This window comes from Hemiscyllium ocellatum, chromosome 9, assembly GCF_020745735.1.
Source record: "Hemiscyllium ocellatum isolate sHemOce1 chromosome 9, sHemOce1.pat.X.cur, whole genome shotgun sequence".
NCBI classification, from domain to species: Eukaryota; Metazoa; Chordata; class Chondrichthyes; order Orectolobiformes; family Hemiscylliidae; genus Hemiscyllium; species Hemiscyllium ocellatum.
The window spans coordinates 38,731,097-38,749,957 of record NC_083409.1 but is presented as its reverse complement, the minus strand read 5'-3'; the positions used below and the strand labels follow the sequence as shown (position 1 = coordinate 38,749,957).

Genomic DNA, 18,861 nt, shown 5'->3' with positions numbered 1-18,861 from the left:
CTGGTTCCTGACTCACCCATCAGCAGAAACATGCTTCCTGCCTCCAGAGTGTCCAATCCATTAGTAATTTTATACATCTTAATCAGATCCCCTCTCAAGAACACTTAGAATTCGTTGTACTTCCCCTTTACCTAACTTGATTCCATTTAGATAGTAATCTGCCTTCCTGTTCTTGCCAACAAAGTGGATAACCACACATTTATCCACATTAAACTGCATCTGCCATGCATCAGTCCACTCACATAGTCTGTCCAAGTCACCCTGTATCTCATAATATCCTCCTCACATTTCACCCTGCCACCCAGCTTTGTGTCATCAGCAAAATTGCTAATATTACTTTTAATGCCTTCATTCATATCATTGATGTATATTGCAAACAGCTGCGGTCCCAGCACCGCACCTTGTGGTCACCAAAAAACATCAAGTTCAACCCCTGTTCATCACTCCATAGATGCTGCCAAACTTGCTGAGCATTTTCTGCTTGCATTTAAAATATGATTCCCTGGGAATACACCATAAACCTGCTTAGCCCAAACACCATGCATTATTCTTTGTTCCTTATCCCTCTGCTAATTTTGGACCTAAGTTGCCCCTGTTCCTTTTATAACTTCCCTCAAATCTGTTGTGGCAGCACTGTATTGAAGGCCTTTTGAAAGTCTATGCACACCACAAATTATAGCCCTCCCCTCGTCAATTCTCCCCGTTACCTCTTCAAAACCTCCAGCAAGTTGGTTAGGTACAATTTCTCCTTAACAAAACCATGTTGACTCTTCCAAATTAATCCACGTCTTTCCATGGACCATATGTTCTATCCTGAATAATTGCTTCCAGAATTTACCCGGCTATCAAAGTTGAACTGATTAGTCTGTAGCTGCTGAAAGGATCTTTACAAAATGTTTTGAAGTAGGGCGTAGTGGAATGGTCCCTTTCATCAAAATGAAGATGTCACTTTCCCTTTTAGGGATATTTCTTTTCCAAACAGTAGTGCAGCAGCAGATTATGGAAAGAAATTCCTGGCTCTTGACATTTGAAGTGGTGTGCAGTTGTGATTTAATTAGGAACCAGCAACATGAGGGTCACACTGCTGCCTCTGTTGCTGCCTGATGGGATGGGAAGGACACTGTAGAACCTGGATGCATATTTAATCAGGTGAACGAGAGAAGATCTTGTCAGAAAAGTCACTTTGAGCCAGGATGGAAACCCTCCATTAAACTCCCCTAAAATAACACTTAGCATAAAAATGATAAGATCCAGATCGACATCCATAGCTGCACAACTATGGGTGAGACAGCTTGGGCTGAGATGTTTGTATAAGGTAACAGTTCCGGATGTAATGTCACATTGGCTCCACTCATTCTGCTAATGTCACACACAGTCTGTGGGTAGAGGCAAAGAAATCTGGATTTTTGGAATGGCAGATGTTTCTGCACCAGCTCCCAAAAGGGGCTAGTAATGTGATTATATGTATTGCCATTATGCAACTAACCATCAGTTCTGAGGAACATCACTGGACCCAAATGTCAACTCTGGTTTCTCTCCACAGTTGCTGCCAGACTTGCTGAGCTTTTTCCAGTCCAGCAATTTCTGTTGTGATTTCTGATTTCCAGCATCTGCAGTTCTTTCAGTTTTCGTTCAATAAACCGTCTCATTATCTAAGCACAGTGCCTCTGCTGTAGATATTCTATAGTGGTATCCCCTCCACTACTAATCGCAAGTGACAGAACAAAGACAATGAGGAATAATGGCAGTGAACCACCTCTTACCCAGCTCCACATAAAGACAGACAAGCAGGAGGCTGGAAGAACAGTGCAAACCAGGCAGCATCAGGAGGGAGAGGAATCAAAAATAATGCAGACGCTGGAATCCAAAGTGGACAAGCAGCAGGCTGGAAGGACACAGCAGCATCAGGAGGTGGACAATTCAACTTGACTTCTCCACTTCCTGACGCTGCTGTGTCCTTCCAGCCTCCCGCTTGTTTACTTTGGATTCAAGGTTCTGCATTTTTTTTTGTCACTTGAAGGTAGAACAGGCAAATACTGAGCGAGATCATATGGAGAAAGTACTGTAAACAATGGCTTCACTCTCTAGACAATTTTTCCTAACCATTTTTTCTGACTTAAATAAGAACTCTTGTTGTCGTGACTTGTTATTAAACAAAAGTTCCTTTCATACACCCTCATACCACAGATCCATTTATTTTCACAAAGGGGAGGCGGGGGCTGGTGACAAAATTTGACAGACAGCTCATTCCCAGTGGCAACGCAAAATCAAAAGACCAGTGGCCATTCAGTGAGCTGCAGATTTATACAGGGAACTGGGACAAGCAGCAGCGGCTCCTAGCTAGTGTGCAGGGACAGACAGATCAGTTACTAATGCTCGCCCGCTGAAGGTGACCCACAACACCAGCCGCAGCTCCCCAAGTCACCGACTCGCTTTTCTCTTTCTCTCTCAGAGTGGTAAGTAACTTCCACTGTGCATTACAATCGGTGCAAGGGACATGAGGCAGCCAGGTTGGAAAGGAAGGTAAAAGAAACATAGCGGTCACGCAGGAGAGAGATGGAATGGTTTCAATGCACTGTCTGTACTCCATTAATCCCCTGGATGTGCAATTATTGCACAGCATGTACTAACCTTTCTGTGCGCCCCTGTTTATTTTCTCGTTAAATTGTTTGTTTATTACCGACTTTGAATGTTTTGCACTCACCTTATACGAACTTTGCTGTCAGTATTTCAGTCTAAATGCTGTTTATCTGACTGCATGTTGTGTTAACTTTTTTGAAAAAAAATCACACGCAATCAATGCAAGGAAAGTAAGCTGCAGTGTGGTAATAACCGGGACACTGCCCTATTTTTCTTCAGTTAACAGCGTGGGCTCATTTTCAGATGCCGAGAAGGGGCGATGGATCCTTGGGTTGAATAATGGATTGTACCTCCTATGGTGTAATATTCCCCCAGTACCACACTCTGCACTGTCAGCGTTGATTTGGGGTTCACAACTTTGGAGTAGGACCAGGACCCGCAGTTTGAGTCACTGCAGAGAACAAATCAGATCTTCAGTAATGCAGGGCATTTATGACTGAACAGCCAGCCTGTCTCGCCAGTAGAATGGGCAGAAATTATTCTATTACAGTGATTGAGGTTGAGCTCACTCCTTTCCAGCTAACTGGGTAAGACAAATGTTTTATTTGGATCAGCCAGGAGAAAGTGAGGTCTGCAGATGCCGGAGATCAGAGCTGAAAATGTGTTGCTGGAAAAGCGCAGCAGGTCAGGCAGCATCCAAGGAACAGGAAATTCGACGTTTCGGGCATAAGCCCTTCATCAGGAATGAGGAAAGTGTGTCCAGCAGGCTAAGATAAAAGGTAGGGAGGAGGGACTTGGGGGAGGGGCGATGGAGATGTGGTAGGTGGAAGGAGGTCAAGGTGAGGGTGATAGGCCAGAGTGGGGTGGAGGCAGAGAGGTCAGGAAGAAGATTGCAGGTTAGGAAGGCGGTGCTGAGTTCGAGGGATTCAACTGGGACAAGGTGGGGGGAGGAAATGAGGAAACTGGAGAAATCTGAGTTCATCCCTTGTGGTTGGAGGGTTCCCAGGCGATCAGCAACAGGAAACTGGTAAGCTGCTGAGAAACACTCATAAGTACACTAGTGTGGTACAGTGTCAGGGACCCAGGGGTTTGCTCGGGTTTCTTCCCACAGTCCAACCATGTGCAGGTTAGGTGGATTGGCTGTGCCAAATTGCTCATAATGTCCAGAGATATGCAGGCTAAACGGATTAGCCAAAGGAAATGCAGGGATAGGGTAAGGAGCGGGGGCGTGGTCTGGTGGGATGCTCTTCGGAGGGTCAGTGTGCACTCAGTGGGCTAAATGGCCTGCTTCCACACTGGAAGGATTCCATTAAATGCAGATAAAGTCTGTTCCATCAAACCAGGACGAACCCGAGAAGCCATGGGTTCACATATTTAAAATATTTTTAGGCAGATTGTAGACAAATTTCATTGTTGTACTGTCAAGGATAATTTGTGTTCATTTTTATAATGAATGATCAATAAGCTTGTATCTAAGGGTTAGGGCTGGGAGAGGGGAGTACATCATGGTCCAACATCTGGGGTTAAGTAGCCTCCATTATATTTGGATCGGGGGCTGGTCCAAGCCAGGCACAGCAGCTGGGCCCTTGATTTCTGAGCTGGCACTGCTAAGGGGTGTCCATTTTCTTACCTTTGGAATAATTGTCCCAATTAAATAGTTTCCAGTGGCCAATTTGAATTTTTTCAAGAAAGGTTGTTTATTACCACATACATGCCTCATGTGTTTAGAAAGCTGGTGCCTCACTCACTTGAATCACACACAGTGTCATGCATACAAAAAATATAAACAGATAAAGAAAGAAAGTACATTGTAATTGCATAAGTGCCTCAGTTTCTTTAATGGCAGGACTGTAGTTAATTAGATGAGCTTGTGCTTTAGTTGGAATGAATGTCTTGTAAAGCAAGTGACTATTAGTAAGCTGTGAGGCTTCCTGCAGTTGAATTTCCAGGACGCGGGTTCTCAGGTGAACGTGAAGTTAGAAAGTTGGGAGGGAAATCTCCCTCCTACTCTCAAGGTACTTGTTTTAAATAACTTGGCTACTCAGTCAGTTTAATGGCTTCCTAATAAAACTGTCTGCAAGCAGCTTCTTGTTGAATTTTAGTAGCAGACAGAAGCTATGGCCACCTCACCATGTGCCCTCCACCATTTCAAGTTTTTCTAAGTAAGGTGAGGATTAGGTCAATTTAATCTTTGCTGTAACATTCACATCTTGAAAGTTGAAATACTCAGGATCTTTGCATTCAATTTCAATTTGCCTTTTGATTTAGTTTCACAGAAAGGTCTGTAGTCAACATCAGTCTGGATGTTTCAACTTTTACAGACTATGTGAGGTGATACTCTCCACAAAATAAGACAGCTGCTGTTGAGTTAACAAATCAGGATCGATTTTGTTCAAGCATCAGATGAAAACTGCTAATGCATATACAAAAAAAAAGACAGCTGGATGGGTATATGCATAGGAAGGGGTTAGAGAGATATGGGCCAAGGGCTGGCAAATGGGACTAGATTAGGTTAGGATATCTGGTTGACATGGACGAGTTAGACCAAAGGGTCTGTTTCCGTGCTGTACTTCTCTATGACCTTAAACTCCAAAACTTTCTTCAGTTCCTGATGCTGGATAGAGAGCTTTGTATAATCTCGCGAAGATAATTTTCAATTCTGACTATCTTTTTATCAGATTTGACGTGAACCACTTCAATCAGTGAAGTTCAGATGCTCCTTCTACAGCCAGCTTTCTTGCAGTCTTTCATGGCCAGTTTTTGAAGACCTTTAGAGTTCAGATGATACATAAGCATGACAATGCGTAAATCCTAGATACATAAACACAGTTAACATAAAAGATTTCAATATTGCTTACAATGGACATCCAATTATTGAAGCTTATAGCCAAGCAACCACAAACAAAGACAAGTTTTTATGGATATTACAAACCTTAGTGAATGTTACCATTGTTGTAGCAACAAGACTACCCCAATCTTAAGATTCTGAATTATAGGGTGAATGTAAAAAATACTTTTATAAGATTAGTTTATACCAGATTAAAAAGCCTGAATCCTGAATCTTTTGTTGGCAAATTCCTTAGATAATTGGAAAGGGAAGTGTTGAAAAGTCATACACAGCAAATGCTTCCAAGTTGTAGAATGACGTACGTCTCCTCAAAGCAAAAAAGAGCAACATGTGCTATCAGGAGGTAAACTTAAAGTGGCATGTCAGGCAATTTATTTTTGTAGGAGACAGAACTTTTGGTGTTAACTTAGTAACACTTCGTAAGTGAGCTGCTTGCCTTTTCTTATTCCCAAGGTTCTAATTCTGCCTGATGATTCGAACACAGTGAGGGAAGATCTTTTCTGGGCATTATGTAATCCTAAATGTTTTTCTGAAAAACAAAGGAAAATTGCCCCGCCTCACTACAGTGTGCAATCAGAAGATATTCACAAGCATTCCAAAAAGAAAAAATTGCAAAGAAACTGTAAAACAGAAACATTTTGCTAAAAGCTGCTTGTTAATTGTATCTCAAATGTCTAGTTGTTATAGGAACTGGGAGGTCATCTTGTGGCTGTACAGGAATTGGTTAGGCCACTTTTGGAACACTATTCAATTCTGGTCTTCCTGCTATAGGAAAGAAGTTGTAGAACTTGAAAGGGTTCAGAAAAGATCTACCAGTATGTTACCAGGGTTGGAGGGTTTGAGCTATAGGGAGGGGCTGAATAAGCTGGGGCTACTTTCCCTGGAGCATTGGAGGCTGAAGCGTGACCTTAAACATATTTATAAAATCATAAGGGGCATAAATAGGATGAATAGCCAGGGGCTTTACCACAGAGTAGGGAGGGCGTAGGTTTAAGGTGAGAGGGGAAAGATTTAGAAAGGACCTAAGGGGCAATTTTTTCACACAGAAGTTGGTGTGTCAATGGAATGAGCTGCCAGAGGAAGTGGTGGAGGCTGGTACAATTACAACATTTAAAATGCATTTGGATGGATATATGAATAGGAAAGGTTTAGAAGGATATGGGCCAAATGCTAAAAAATGGGACAGGATTAATTTGAAATATCTGGTTGGCATAGATGTTTTGGACTGCAGGTACATCTGTACCATACAGTACATCTTTGACTCTGTAGTTCACGTGAGAGCACAAAGACCAGGAGGCCTGGGTCAAGTCCTACCTACTCCAGATGTGTGCAATAACATCTGAACAAGTTGATTAGAAAATAAGTCACTCTTTTAAAAACATTAGGGGCATTTATAGTAACTTGGGCTATAGTTGAGGTAGGAGCCGTATTCCTGAGCAGCTTGACTGGCCTTGATAAATTAATATTAATGTCTAAGTATCTCTATTATGACCAATTCTATATTTCAATTTAAAACTTTATCATATCTCAGCTTCCACCTTAATCCCTTGTGTAAGCCCCAATCATTTGTTTTATTTAACACTCATTTTTAAAGTTCAGTGCAAGCAGTGCATTTTACTTCCTGGTTTGGTGTCTGTGAGAATACTTCACCGTGAATGGCTGCTTATCCTGCTTGATGACATCATTGTTGCTAGGCACCTAGTGATCCCATTGATTTGGTGCCAGATTCAATTTGACATCTCGAAAGGGTGAACCATGCCACAGAGACACTAGGTCATTGTGGGAAGTTTTGTTCAAGATCACTGGTAAGCACCGATTGTGTAATCCATGGCACTGTCACAAATGGAGGTGGAAGAAAGATCAATCCTAATTAATTAAGCTGTGAGAAGTGCCATAGGATTTTGAAGGCTCTTTTCACAGAAATCTGGCCCTAAGTTTCTCTGAAATTACGATAAAGTATTGTGACTGCTATGAGCTGGCAACATTCACACTACCATAAAGAGGTTTGATGTGGAGGTGCCGGTGTTGCACCGGGGTGGACAAAGTTAAAAATCACACAACACCAGGTTACAGTCCAACAGGTTTATTTGGAAGTACAAGCTTTTGGAGCACCGCTCCTTCATCAGGTAACTATAAAGTAATTTGAACAGCAACCTTTCCACAATACTCATTCTCTATCTCTGAGTTAACAGATAAAGATCAATTTTGTTCCATTCCTAACATCAACGAGCATCAGGTGAAAATTGCTAAAGCATATATGATACCCTACCAATTGACTGTAAACTTCAAAACTTTCTAGAGTTCCTGTTGCCAGGATCTCGCTAAGATCATTTCCAATTCTGTCCGTTTAGCAGCTATGACCCTGAACCACTTCAATCACAATAATGTTTAGATCGCCAAACTAGTATTCGAATCAGCCTGCCATCATTCTTTCTTTCTCCCTTCGGAACAAACATTCTCAAAACTGCCCATGATATAGTTTTCCCGATCCCTTCCCCCAGCTAAAAATCTTACTCTAAATATTTACTGATGGCTATAATATGTTAAATGGAATGTTGTTCTTTGTCCCCGAAGGGGACTGGAATATACAGTGATTGAAGTCATGCAATAGTTTTGCCCTGTTTAGATCCAGTTCAGAGTACTTCGTTCAGCCTGGACATCTTCCTACAGGGAAGAGATACAAGACAGGATGCAGAATAGATTTACCAGAGTGATGCCAGGCTTGAAAGGGTTAATTTCTAAGAATAGATTGCCTTGACTAGGTTGTTTTCTTACCTAGAGATATGACTAAGGGATGTTCTGTTTGCTTATATGAGTTGCTAAGACTGACAACTGTTATGACACGGGGTAAACCTTCCTCCTTAATTTGAAACCAACACAGAAAAGATTTATCCCGTGCAGTAATCTGTAAAAATTAGAGTGGTCAAAAACTATTTAAAGTAAAAATTAACAGCTTTACTTCTTAAAGTAAATAATTAACTATCAACTATTCACAAGTCCTTACTCTAACCTGTCTTTTACCTTCCCTTCCAAATTGCTAGTCCGATAAAACTTTCAATTAAGATTTACAAAACAAAACTTCTTATCTCAAAACCAGGCAGCTTTCGTTTCTTCTATTTGGATGTTCCTGTGTCTTCTTTTCTCCTTCTTAGGCATTCTGTGTCACAGGTTACTGATCGGTAAAGGTAATTAAGAGAGCTATTTTTCAGGCAGTCTGTTTACATGTTGGGGCTTGGCAGTTCTTCTCCTAACTGTTCATTTTTTTTCCCCTGGTCTTATACCCCAGAGCATCAGATTGTGTCATTGGCTTTTAAGGTCGTCAGTATACTTAATTCAAACTTGATTGAAATTTGGTATTTTTGGGGGTTATTATTTAAACTGATTGGCCTAATTTGAATCTATTTTTTGTCATTTTCCAGGCAACTAGCTACTCCAGTAGCTGGAGCACATGTTACATTGTGTCTTATTGAGAACACTTGGTGCTGACATTGCTAGCTTTTACTCTCTTAAAGGTATAGTTCCCACATCTTCATAACAAGAAGAAACTATATCCTTCAGTGGAGGAACTTCAACAAGGGAGCATAATCTTAATGTTACTGTGACACAGCTGATGGTGACAGCAAGAAGTAGTTGTTCATGAAAAGGTCAGTGGAAGTCTACCATACTCTCCCAAAAGGATGTTGTGACTGGGTCATTAGAAACCATTCAAACTGATTTTGGTAGACGGGCTTTTAATTGGCTTTTAATGTTTACAGAGACAAGATCAATCAAAAAAGCTGTAACAGATCAACCATGTTTCAAATGAATGACTGAACGGGCTCAAGGAACTGTATGAAAATTACTCCTGTTCCTATCTTCCTTCCTTTCTAACTTCTAAACAGACTGAAAGACCTTCAAATATCTCTAATTCTGCAAATGACAATCAAAATTCTTCTCCATGTTGTGCTAATAATGAGATTTACCTGTTACGACATGTAGGTGAAGCATTTCTGTTAAATAAACCAAACACCCAGAAAAGTTCGCCTCACCTCAAAATCTGTTAAAATATGAGTGACAGAGATCTCCTAAATTCCACTATTTAAAGAAATAACATCAATTTACTTTCTCACTTTAAAATTGTATATTAAACCAAAAACTATTCACAAACCTATGCCTCCCTTTCTCTTAACTGTTTACTGTCTGACTCCAGCTCTATGGCAATAATTGATCCAATAAGACACGAATTAAAATTAGATTAACTTAATCGCAAAACCACACAGTCTGTCTTCTTCTGTGTCTTCACTCTTCTGGCTGTTGATCTCTCTGAGTCATCATCTTTCTTTTTACTGTGAGTATGTTTCACATGAAAATGTACCTTTTGATAGAGAGTGTTTCCTAATTTCTTTGAGAGCAAGATGTTAGATTGGCGGTTAGTTCTCCAGCAGTTTCTCTCTCTATGACAGTTACTCTCTGACCAATTTTTGAAATGTCCACATTCTCATATCCCCATACATCAGATCGTCTCATTGGTTCAATGTTGGCAAACCAATAAATTCAAATTCGATTGGGTTTTAGTATCCTGGAGCATAATTAAAACTGATTGGTTAAACTCGAATTGTTGTTAAAACAACAACCAACAAAGGAGATAGAAGTGATATGTATGGTGATGGCAGGAAGTAGTTCATGAAACGAACAGTGGAAATCTACCATACTCTCCCAAAAGCCTGTTGTGACTGCGTCAATAGAAACCATTCAAACTGATTTTGGTAGACAGGGGTATTAACATTTACAGAGACAAGATCAATCAACAGAGATGTTACATCAACTATGTACCAAATGAATGAGAGAACAGGCTCAAGGAACTTTATGAAAACCACAAAGATTAGATATATTTAAGACAGAGATAAATGGGTTCTTTATTGTATAGGGGATCATGGGTTACGGGGAGAAAGGGAGAGAAAGTGGGAGAATGGGGTTGAGAAACTTATCAGCCATGATTGAATGGCAGAGCAGACTCTATGGGCTGAATGGCTTAATTTCTGCTCCTATGTCTTATAGTCTAAATTCAGGTATCCATTTCACAGCCAAATATTACATATTTTCAATTTTCCACTATGCTCTGGGACCTAGTCATATTCACAGGTGTTTGTAATCTCTCAGTTCGGAACAGCATTCTCTCTCTCTTAAAAAGTACAATACATGCCTTCAAATTCATAACAATCCTAATACAGGCAGGATTGTCTTTGCCAGAGTATCAATGTACAGAATTGCTGGTAACGTGAAACGTTTGCCTTGCAGTTTCCCCCAAGAAAATGCAACGTCTCAGGTCACACACTTTCGAAGGAGATAGAACAAGGCGGCTGGATGTAGAGATGCGTGCGTCCAAGCGTGCAGAAGCCAGGCTGCGGAATGGACTAAACAATTTGGAGGAGGCAAGATTTTATTGCATTGATAGAATGATCAAAGAACAACGGCAGATCCAGAGAGACCTGATAAGAATAAAAAATGGTGAGCAACACACGCACGTGCACACACACACACACACACACACACACAATGATGATGGACAGTCTGGGGAGTAGAATACCGATATCCTCAGAGTTCAGCTGTTTCACAGTTTGATGCAAGGTCAATCTCCTTAATTGGAAGTTATCCTGAAAGTCAATTGTTTAGCACAACCTCCATGCAGTCTCCGTGCATTGTTTCCCTCTCTTTCAAAAGAGTTGTCACCATAGGAAAAACAATGGAGGGAAGGAAAATCACCTGAGAAACTCCCCGAAAATATCATCAGGCCTATAACATAAATGTGGCAATTTCTCTGAGGAAATTTGTGCAGAAGTAAACTTCTTCAGTTGAATTGCCACTCATGAATTTCCTGGGTGGTTTCTCTGAGAAGGAGTCATAAAGTCATACGACACAGAAACAGACAAAAAAAAAAGACAGTTTGCTTCAGATAAGTCCTCCTTCCATATTTCCTGCTTCTTTTCTGAAGCAACTTAAATTAATCCCCAAGAGAGGGTCTTCATGAAAATCATGCATCTTTTTATTCATTCATGGAATTTGGGTGTCACTGGCGAAGTTAGCATTTATTGCCTATGCCTAATTGCCCTTGAGAAAGTGGTTGTGAACCACTGCAGTCCTTAAAGTATAGGGATACCCACAGTACTGTAAGGGAGGACCTTTCTGGCTTTTGACCCAGTGACAGTAAAGAGATGGACATACATTTTCGCTATGGTATGTGGTTTGCAGGCAAGTTTGCAGGCGGTGTATTCCCATGCACCTGTGACCCTTATACTTCTAGGTGGTAGAATGTGGGTTTGGAAGGTATTGTGATTGAAATTTGGTAAATTACACAGTGTATCTTGGAACTGGTACACAGTAGTGCCACTGTGATTTGGTGTAAAGGGAGTCAAAGTGGTGAATTGTGGGTGGGGGTGCTAATCACGCAGACTGCTTTGTTCTGGATGGTGTCAAACTTCTTGACAGTTAACCAGGCATGTGGGGAGTATTCCATCACACTCTTGACTTGTGCCTTGTAAATAGTGGACAGGCTTTGGGTGAGTACTTGCCACAAAGATCCTACCACTGCCTGGGCAGTGGTAACCCTCTATATTTCCTCTAAGTCACTGTATGCCATCTTGGAAGTACCACCCATGCTGATTGACATGGAGGTCTGTGCAATAGGATAAATAGTTAGAGGGTCCATTGCCCGGGATATTGAGGGGTTTGGTGACAGTCATACCATTGAACATAATGGGATGATGTTTAGGTTCACTCTTAATGGAGATGGTCATTGCAAGGCATGAATGTTACTTGCCATTTATCAACCAAAATCTTTTCACAAGTAAGTATCATATTCCATGATTGAAAGGGCATGTAAACTTCTGAGAGGTGTTACGTATGCGGGTTTCAATGTGGTAGATAAGGAGAGTGTAAGGGGTAGGGTGACAGGTGAGTGAGGGTTTTAGGGTGGCACATGGCTGAAGGAAAGTGAGTGAGTGAGTGAGGGCTTATGCTTGGTTGAGGGACTGGATTGGGGATGCGGAGGCAAGGAGGGTGAGCTTTGTTGGATTCAGTGAGGCCAGGCCCGGGGTGAATGTGAGGCCGAGGGGGGAAGAGGGTCTGTGGAGGTCAACAGGGTGTAGTGAGAGTCTCATGCTCTGTGCTGTGGGTCGGCTGGAGGGATTGGGACGTTCATTTGAGAGAGGGCTCATGTCAGCATCTGCTGGATCCAGGGATGGCAGGGATTGAGGGGATGATGTTCAGTGGTGAGGCAGAGGATCAAGTTAATAGTTACCCAGGACTTGCATCAGGTTTGAATCCACAAATACTGTTATAAAAATGAAATACTGCAAATGCTGGAAACCTGAAAAGAAATAGAAAGTGCTGGAGAAACTCAGCAGGTTTGGCAGCATCTGCAGACAGAGAAACAGAAACTGGGAATTCTAAGGAATCCTTGTGTACTCATCTCCACACACCCTTCCGGAACTGATATCTACCTGTGTCTCTTTGACACTACTTGACACAATATTTAAAATCGGACCTGATCAGGGCCTCTATTTCAGTGTGTCCCAGGCTGTTTTAGATCTATTACAATCTCTCAGTGAGCTGGGTGGTAGAGAGGCGAGGTGGAGTAAGATCTGATTGTGCTGGGTGGAGCGGAGGTGGAGTACTATGAGAGTGAGTGCCTGTGAGGTCAGGATGTCAATTGAAGACGTGGTGGCCATTGCGACTCAGAGGTCACGACCCCAAAATTGTAGCTTGCCATCCCTTTGGGGGATTCTGACCTATTGACCGCTTTGGGAAGCTCTGACGTGGTTTGATCATAGATTAGTTTGACTTTTCGTCCACTGTTTTTGATGGGAAATTCAATATTCCTTTGAATTTTCTGATGGCTGATCTGGATGTGTTCAACATTGAGACTCTGCTCTCACTGAGCTTCAAACCTAGCTCCTTCACCACGGTTCCTAATGCTGTTGTGTTATTAAGTTTTACTTCCTATCTGAAGTTCTGGCTCACGGATCTAACACTCCCAACCCCTAGGTTATTCCAAGAAGACATTGGGAAATCTCGGAATGCTGCATCCAGATTATAGCACTTCAACCAGAGGAAAGTCTGGCTTGAGCAACCTCATTTTACCCAGCATTCCGGGTGCGAAGAATCACGCTGTCACACTGGAGACAGAAAGAATCAGGTAACAAAATACTTACCTGCATTTGTGTGAACCTAAAGACCCTAACAGTAATCCGTGGTAGTTGCACAACATTAAATGTGAAGAAGAAACCTCAGTGATCATGAGAACTTTATTTTACCTTCAGGTCCAAGTGGTTCAGTCAGAGAGTCAAAGTTGTCCAAATTGCTGTGGCAATATTTTCATTGGATAGTGATGATAAAAGCTCCAATGTACTTGCCAACAGATGACCAACCAGTAATTTCATGTACCCTTACCATCTGCCACTGGTATTCTATTAGAATAATTTGCAATGTGTTTGATCATGTCGTGAATGCCCTTTCCTGGCCTGTCAAAGGATTGGGACTTGAACATAGAGTTTCTGGTTCAGAGATAGGGACTCTATCCACAACACCACAAGACCTTCACTGAGTGGATAGGGTAGAGATCAAAGGAACTTATTAAAAAGGGACTTCCTAGTCTCGTTATCTGGCGGAGAAAATCATAAGAACATAAAACATAGGAGCACAAGTAGGCCATTCAGCCCATTGTCTGCTCCTCCATTCAATGGAATCATGATCTGATCATCCTCAACTCTCCTTTCCAACCTTTTCCACATAACCCTTGATTCCCTTACTGATTAAAAATCTGTCTGTCTCTGCCTTGCATATACTTAACACGCCAGGCTTGAAAGCACTCTATGGTAAAATATTTCACAGATTCATTACCCTCCTCCTCATCTCTGTCTTAAGTGTGTGACCCATTATTCTGAGATGATACCCTGTGGTCCTAGTCTCTCCCATAAATGGGAAAAAAAACCTCTCTGTATCTATCATGTCAAGTCCCCTAAGAATCTTGTATGTTTCAATAAAGTTCCCTCTCATTCTTCTAAATTCCAATGTGTACAAGTCCGGCTTAGTCAACATCTCCTCATAAGACATCCCCTCTAAACCTGGTATCAGCCTACTGAACCCTCCCTGGACTGCCTCCAATGCCAGGATATGTTTCCTTTGACAAGTGGCCCACAACAGTTCACAATGTTTCAAGTGTGGTCTCTGAAAATACCTTGTGTAATTTGAATAAAACTTCCTACTTCTACACTGCATCCCCTTTGAAATAAATTCCAAAATTCCATTTGCCTTTCCTTATTTCCCACCAAACTTGGACGTTTATGATTCATGGATAAGGACTAACAAATCCCTCTGTTGTGCAGTCTTCCTCCATTGAAATAATATTCAGCTCCTGTATTCTTGCTGCCGAAATGTGTAACCTCACATTTTCCCACAGTATATTCCATCTGCCAAGTCTTTGCCCACTTGCCTGACTTGTCCATATCCCTCTGCAGACTGAGTTATTGTCAGTGGTTGCCTTTCCATCTATTTTATGTCGGCTGCAAAATTGTCTGGAATTCCCCCCTGCCCCGCCCCCGCCATCTCACCACCCACAACCTGCCTCATTCTCCACACTCAGGCTGGTTAGCATCATTGATAGTCAAGATCAAACTTCAGTTAGAATGTGTAAGTTAGGATTCTACAAGCTTTGAACATGCAACGTAGCTGTCTATCGAGGAACTCACTTAAGTGACTCAGAGTTTTAGCTACCTGTTCAGTTTTCAGTGGGGTGATCGGGACAAAGTAATTACGCTGCACCCCTGGCCAATATTTTCAGAGCAGCATTTCTAATCTCTGTGATGCTGCAGCTTTTCACAGATCTACCTATTTTCAACAGAGAAAGTTCTTCAGCTCAGAAATCAGCTGAGCACTTCAGATAAAGTGCTGCAATTTTTAGTTTGACAAATTCCACCCGTCCAAACAAAAATCTATATTCTTTATTTGTAAGTAGGAGCTAAGAACTCGATGCTCTCATTTCCTACTCACCATCCACCCACCACCCATGCCAAATGCCAGCCCATTGTGTGCTGTTGAAATTAGCGAGAACGCAGCTTCATGAAATAGGGAGAAAGTGAGGATTATAGAGGCTGGAGATCAGAGGCAAAAATTCCGGTGTTGGAAAAGCACAGCCAGTCAGGCAGCAGGAGAGTCGATGTTGCGGGCATAAGCCCATCATCAGGAATGTGCTTGAAAACGTTGATCACTTTGGGTTGAGATAGTGCGTGAGTGTGTGTATATACATATGTATTTTCAAAGTGCTCAAGAAATGCTGCCTATGTGATCTAGTGTGATTTGGGCTTAATTTTTTAAGAACCAAGGTTTCTTGCTGAAACTGTTCAGGCTATGAAGCGCTTGAGTTATCCCTGTTTGCCCACTTCAGTCAGTCCAGTGGGAGCATATTTGAAATGGTTTAGAGATATGGCATGACTGGCATTTTCAGTCTCAAACCAAGTTTAAAGTGCCAGCTTACACTGGAGCCAACAAGCAAAAGAACATGCCGTGATTTTGCAGCTCAAATGTTTTGTTTTCCTTTCCAATTTTAGGACACAAAGCTGCTACCCTGCAAAGGCTGGCAGGATTGGGATGCCACCCAGTGCCTCTCTCGCTTTGCAGACACAGATAAATGACTTCCTCAACGGGTTGAGCAGCAAGCAGGAGAAGTCTGATGGGCACTCAGGCGCAGAACAGACCCAGCCTGGCATGCCATCTGGCAAGCTCAAAACCGAACCCTCAATCAACAGCATCAAGTTGTCCTCCCTGAAGCACCCCAATGCCAAGCACGTGAGTGTTCCTGAGAAGCCAGCAGTCCTGAATGAAGCCAGTGGGAGAGAAAACCAAAGGGCAGATGGCCAAACAGAGCAGGAAGTGAGCAACGTTGAGACAGATAGCAGCGATCAGGCCCAAGGGCAAATCAGATCCAGGGAGTCCACAAGCAGCCCACAGCTGTCAGCTTGCGATGGAAATCCCGGATACAATTCAGAGTTTTACGCTCCGGATGGGTTGCCCAGAACCATGCACACCATGCCCAGTTTTCTGGAGGCCTTTGCCGAAGCAAAGAAAGCGAGGTACATCAGGCACCGGGTCAAAACCGAAGATGAGAGGGAACTCTCGATCAGCGAAATCTTTGCGAAGAGAAAGGTGCTTGGTCGACATAACGCTGTCAAAGAGGTGGAAACCAACAAGGAAAAGCTCTTCCCAGGAATACATGCAGCTTAAAAGAACATTCAAGGATCTATTAAAAGAAATGAAAATAAATTCCGTGCCATAATGACAACATCCTCCTTTTGTGAGATAGTCCCAAAATATGCATGGGTTTCCATTGCAGTGGTTGAGTTAGAATAATGCCCTGTTCTCCAATCTTGACCCTGCCAGGGACCTTGCAAGGGTCATGGGAGGGCATCTTGTCAGCTTGGCACTGGCAGGTGGAAGTATGACCAGATACCCCAAATGAAAGATGTCAAGTAAAGTTCCCTTTTGACCCATGCACTGGTTCAATCATTCCAAACCAAATTTGTGTTTCATAGAGTGAAAAAAATTGCTCAGTTGAGCCTCTATATGTGCCTTTATGGAGTACATGTATAGCTTACCTCATTGAACTTGCGGGCTGCACTGCAGCATTGCTGCCAAGTCCTGACTTCAAACCTCCTGCCCCATATCCTTGAGATGTTGTACCCAAGTGAATAATAATACATTATACTGAAGGAAAGTCACACAGGACTTGAAACATTAACTCCATTTCTGTCCTCACAGATGCCTGATGAAGGGCTTATGCCTGAAACGTCAATTCTCTTGCTTCTTGGATGCTGCCTGACTGGCTGTGCTTTTCCAGCACCACACTCTTCGACTCCAGCATCTGCAGTCCTCATTTTCTCCTCTCAGATGCAGCCAGACCTTCTGAGTTTCTCCTGCATTCTCAGTTTGTTTGATTTCCAGCATCCACAGTGTTTTGCTTTTTAATATGTGATACCAATCGCTGTCCGTCTTGAAAGTTGAAAGTGACCTAGTGTCTTGAGAAAGAGAATTCTAAATTCCTATTCCCCATTTCACAAGAAACTACTTCCTGATTTTGCCACTGAGCTACCTAGTTTTTGATTCAGCTAATTAAATAGTCTCTCTATTTTAATCCTGCAAGTCCAAAAGTGTGGTGCTGGAAAAGCACAGTAGGTCAGGCAGCATTTGAGGAGCAGGAGAATTGATGTTTTGGGCATAAGCCCTTCATCAGGAAAGGTGTGGGAAGGGGGATGAGAGATAAGTAGGGGCGTTGGGGTGGAGCTGAGGAGAAGGTAGCTGGGAAGGTGATAGGTGGATGCAGGTGGGGGTGATGGTGACAGGTCAGTGGAGAGGTTGGAGATGGACCGGTCAAGAGGGCAGTGCCAAGTTGGATGGTTAGTTGGAGGGATGAGGTGGGGGGAGGGGAGGTTTGAAAACTAGTGAAGTCAATGTTGACGCCGGGTATCATTTGTGTAAAATAAAGAAAGGTTACTGGACTCAAAATGTTAATGCTGTTTCTCTCTACAGATGTTGCTGCTCCAAGTTTGTATCATTCTGGTAAATCTATCCTGCATTCCCTCAAGGGTGGTGCTTCTTAGCTGAGGTGCAGTGACCAGAGCAGATAACACCAAAACTGGAGGTGTAGTGGACAGCGAAGAGGTTTACCTCAGATAACAACAGGATCTGGACCAGATGGGCCAATGGGCTGAGAAGTGGCAGATGGAGTTTAATTCAGATAAATGCGAGGTGCTGCATTTTGCATTTTGGGAAAGTAAATCTTAGCAGGACTTATACACTTAATGGTAAGGTCCTAGGGAGTGTTGCTGAACAAAGAGACCTTGGAGTGCAGGTTCATAACTCCTTGGTCATGTTGCAGCTGTACAGGACATTGGTTAGGGTCTAGATTAGAGTGGTGCTGGAAAAGCACAGCAGTTCAGGCAGCATCCGAGGAGCAGTAAAATCAACGTTTCAGGCAAAAGCCCTTCATCAGGAATACTGATGAAAGGCTTTTGCCCGAAACATCAAGTTTACTGCTCTCGGATGCTGCCTGAACTGCTGTGCTTTTCCAGCACCACTCTAATCTAGACTCTGGTTTCCAGCGTCTGCAGTCATTGTTTTTTACCTAGGATATTGGTTAGGCTACTGTTGGAATATTGCATGCAATTCTGGTCTCTTTCCTATCGGAAAGATGTTGTGAAACTTGAAAGGGTTCAGAAAAGATTTACAAGAATGTTGCCAGGGTTGGAGGATTTGAGCTACAGGGAGAGGCTGAACAGGCTGGGGCTGTTTTCCCTGGAGCGTCGGAGGCTGAGGGGTGACCTTTATAGAGGTTTACAAATTATGAGGGGCATGCATATGATAAATAGGCAAAGTCTTTTCCCTGTGGTCAGGGAGTCCAGAGC

The 18,861-nt window shown here is 42.5% G+C and overlaps 1 protein-coding gene across 2 annotated transcripts; it reads left to right on the top strand.

Moving 5' to 3' along the window:
* The first annotated feature begins 2,315 nt into the window (after positions 1 to 2,315).
* LOC132818672 (coiled-coil domain-containing protein 190) lies at positions 2,316 to 18,373 on the top strand. 2 transcript variants are annotated; one of them, XM_060829695.1, is made up of 5 exons: positions 2,316 to 2,456; positions 8,941 to 9,072; positions 10,706 to 10,915; positions 13,451 to 13,601; positions 16,012 to 18,373. In XM_060829695.1, the coding sequence occupies exons 3-5, from the start codon at positions 10,720 to 10,722 to the stop codon at positions 16,682 to 16,684; spliced, it is 1,020 nt and encodes a 339-aa protein (XP_060685678.1). In that variant the 5' UTR covers positions 2,316 to 2,456; positions 8,941 to 9,072; positions 10,706 to 10,719; the 3' UTR covers positions 16,685 to 18,373. The 2 variants fall into 2 exon arrangements, with proteins under 2 accessions (XP_060685678.1, XP_060685679.1); XM_060829696.1 differs by lacking the exon at positions 8,941 to 9,072.
* The last annotated feature ends 488 nt before the right edge of the window (positions 18,374 to 18,861 follow it).

Bases quoted from the DNA above. Each gene is read 5' to 3' on its own strand.
- LOC132818672 (XM_060829696.1), top strand. From the start codon at position 10,720: ATGCAACGTCTCAGGTCACACACTTTCGAAGGAGATAGAACAAGGCGG. The intron at 10,916-13,450 runs GTGAGCAACACA...CCCAACCCCTAG, and splicing joins CCTGATAAGAATAAAAAATG to GTTATTCCAAGAAGACATTG. The intron at 13,602-16,011 runs GTAACAAAATAC...TTCCAATTTTAG, and splicing joins CTGGAGACAGAAAGAATCAG to GACACAAAGCTGCTACCCTG.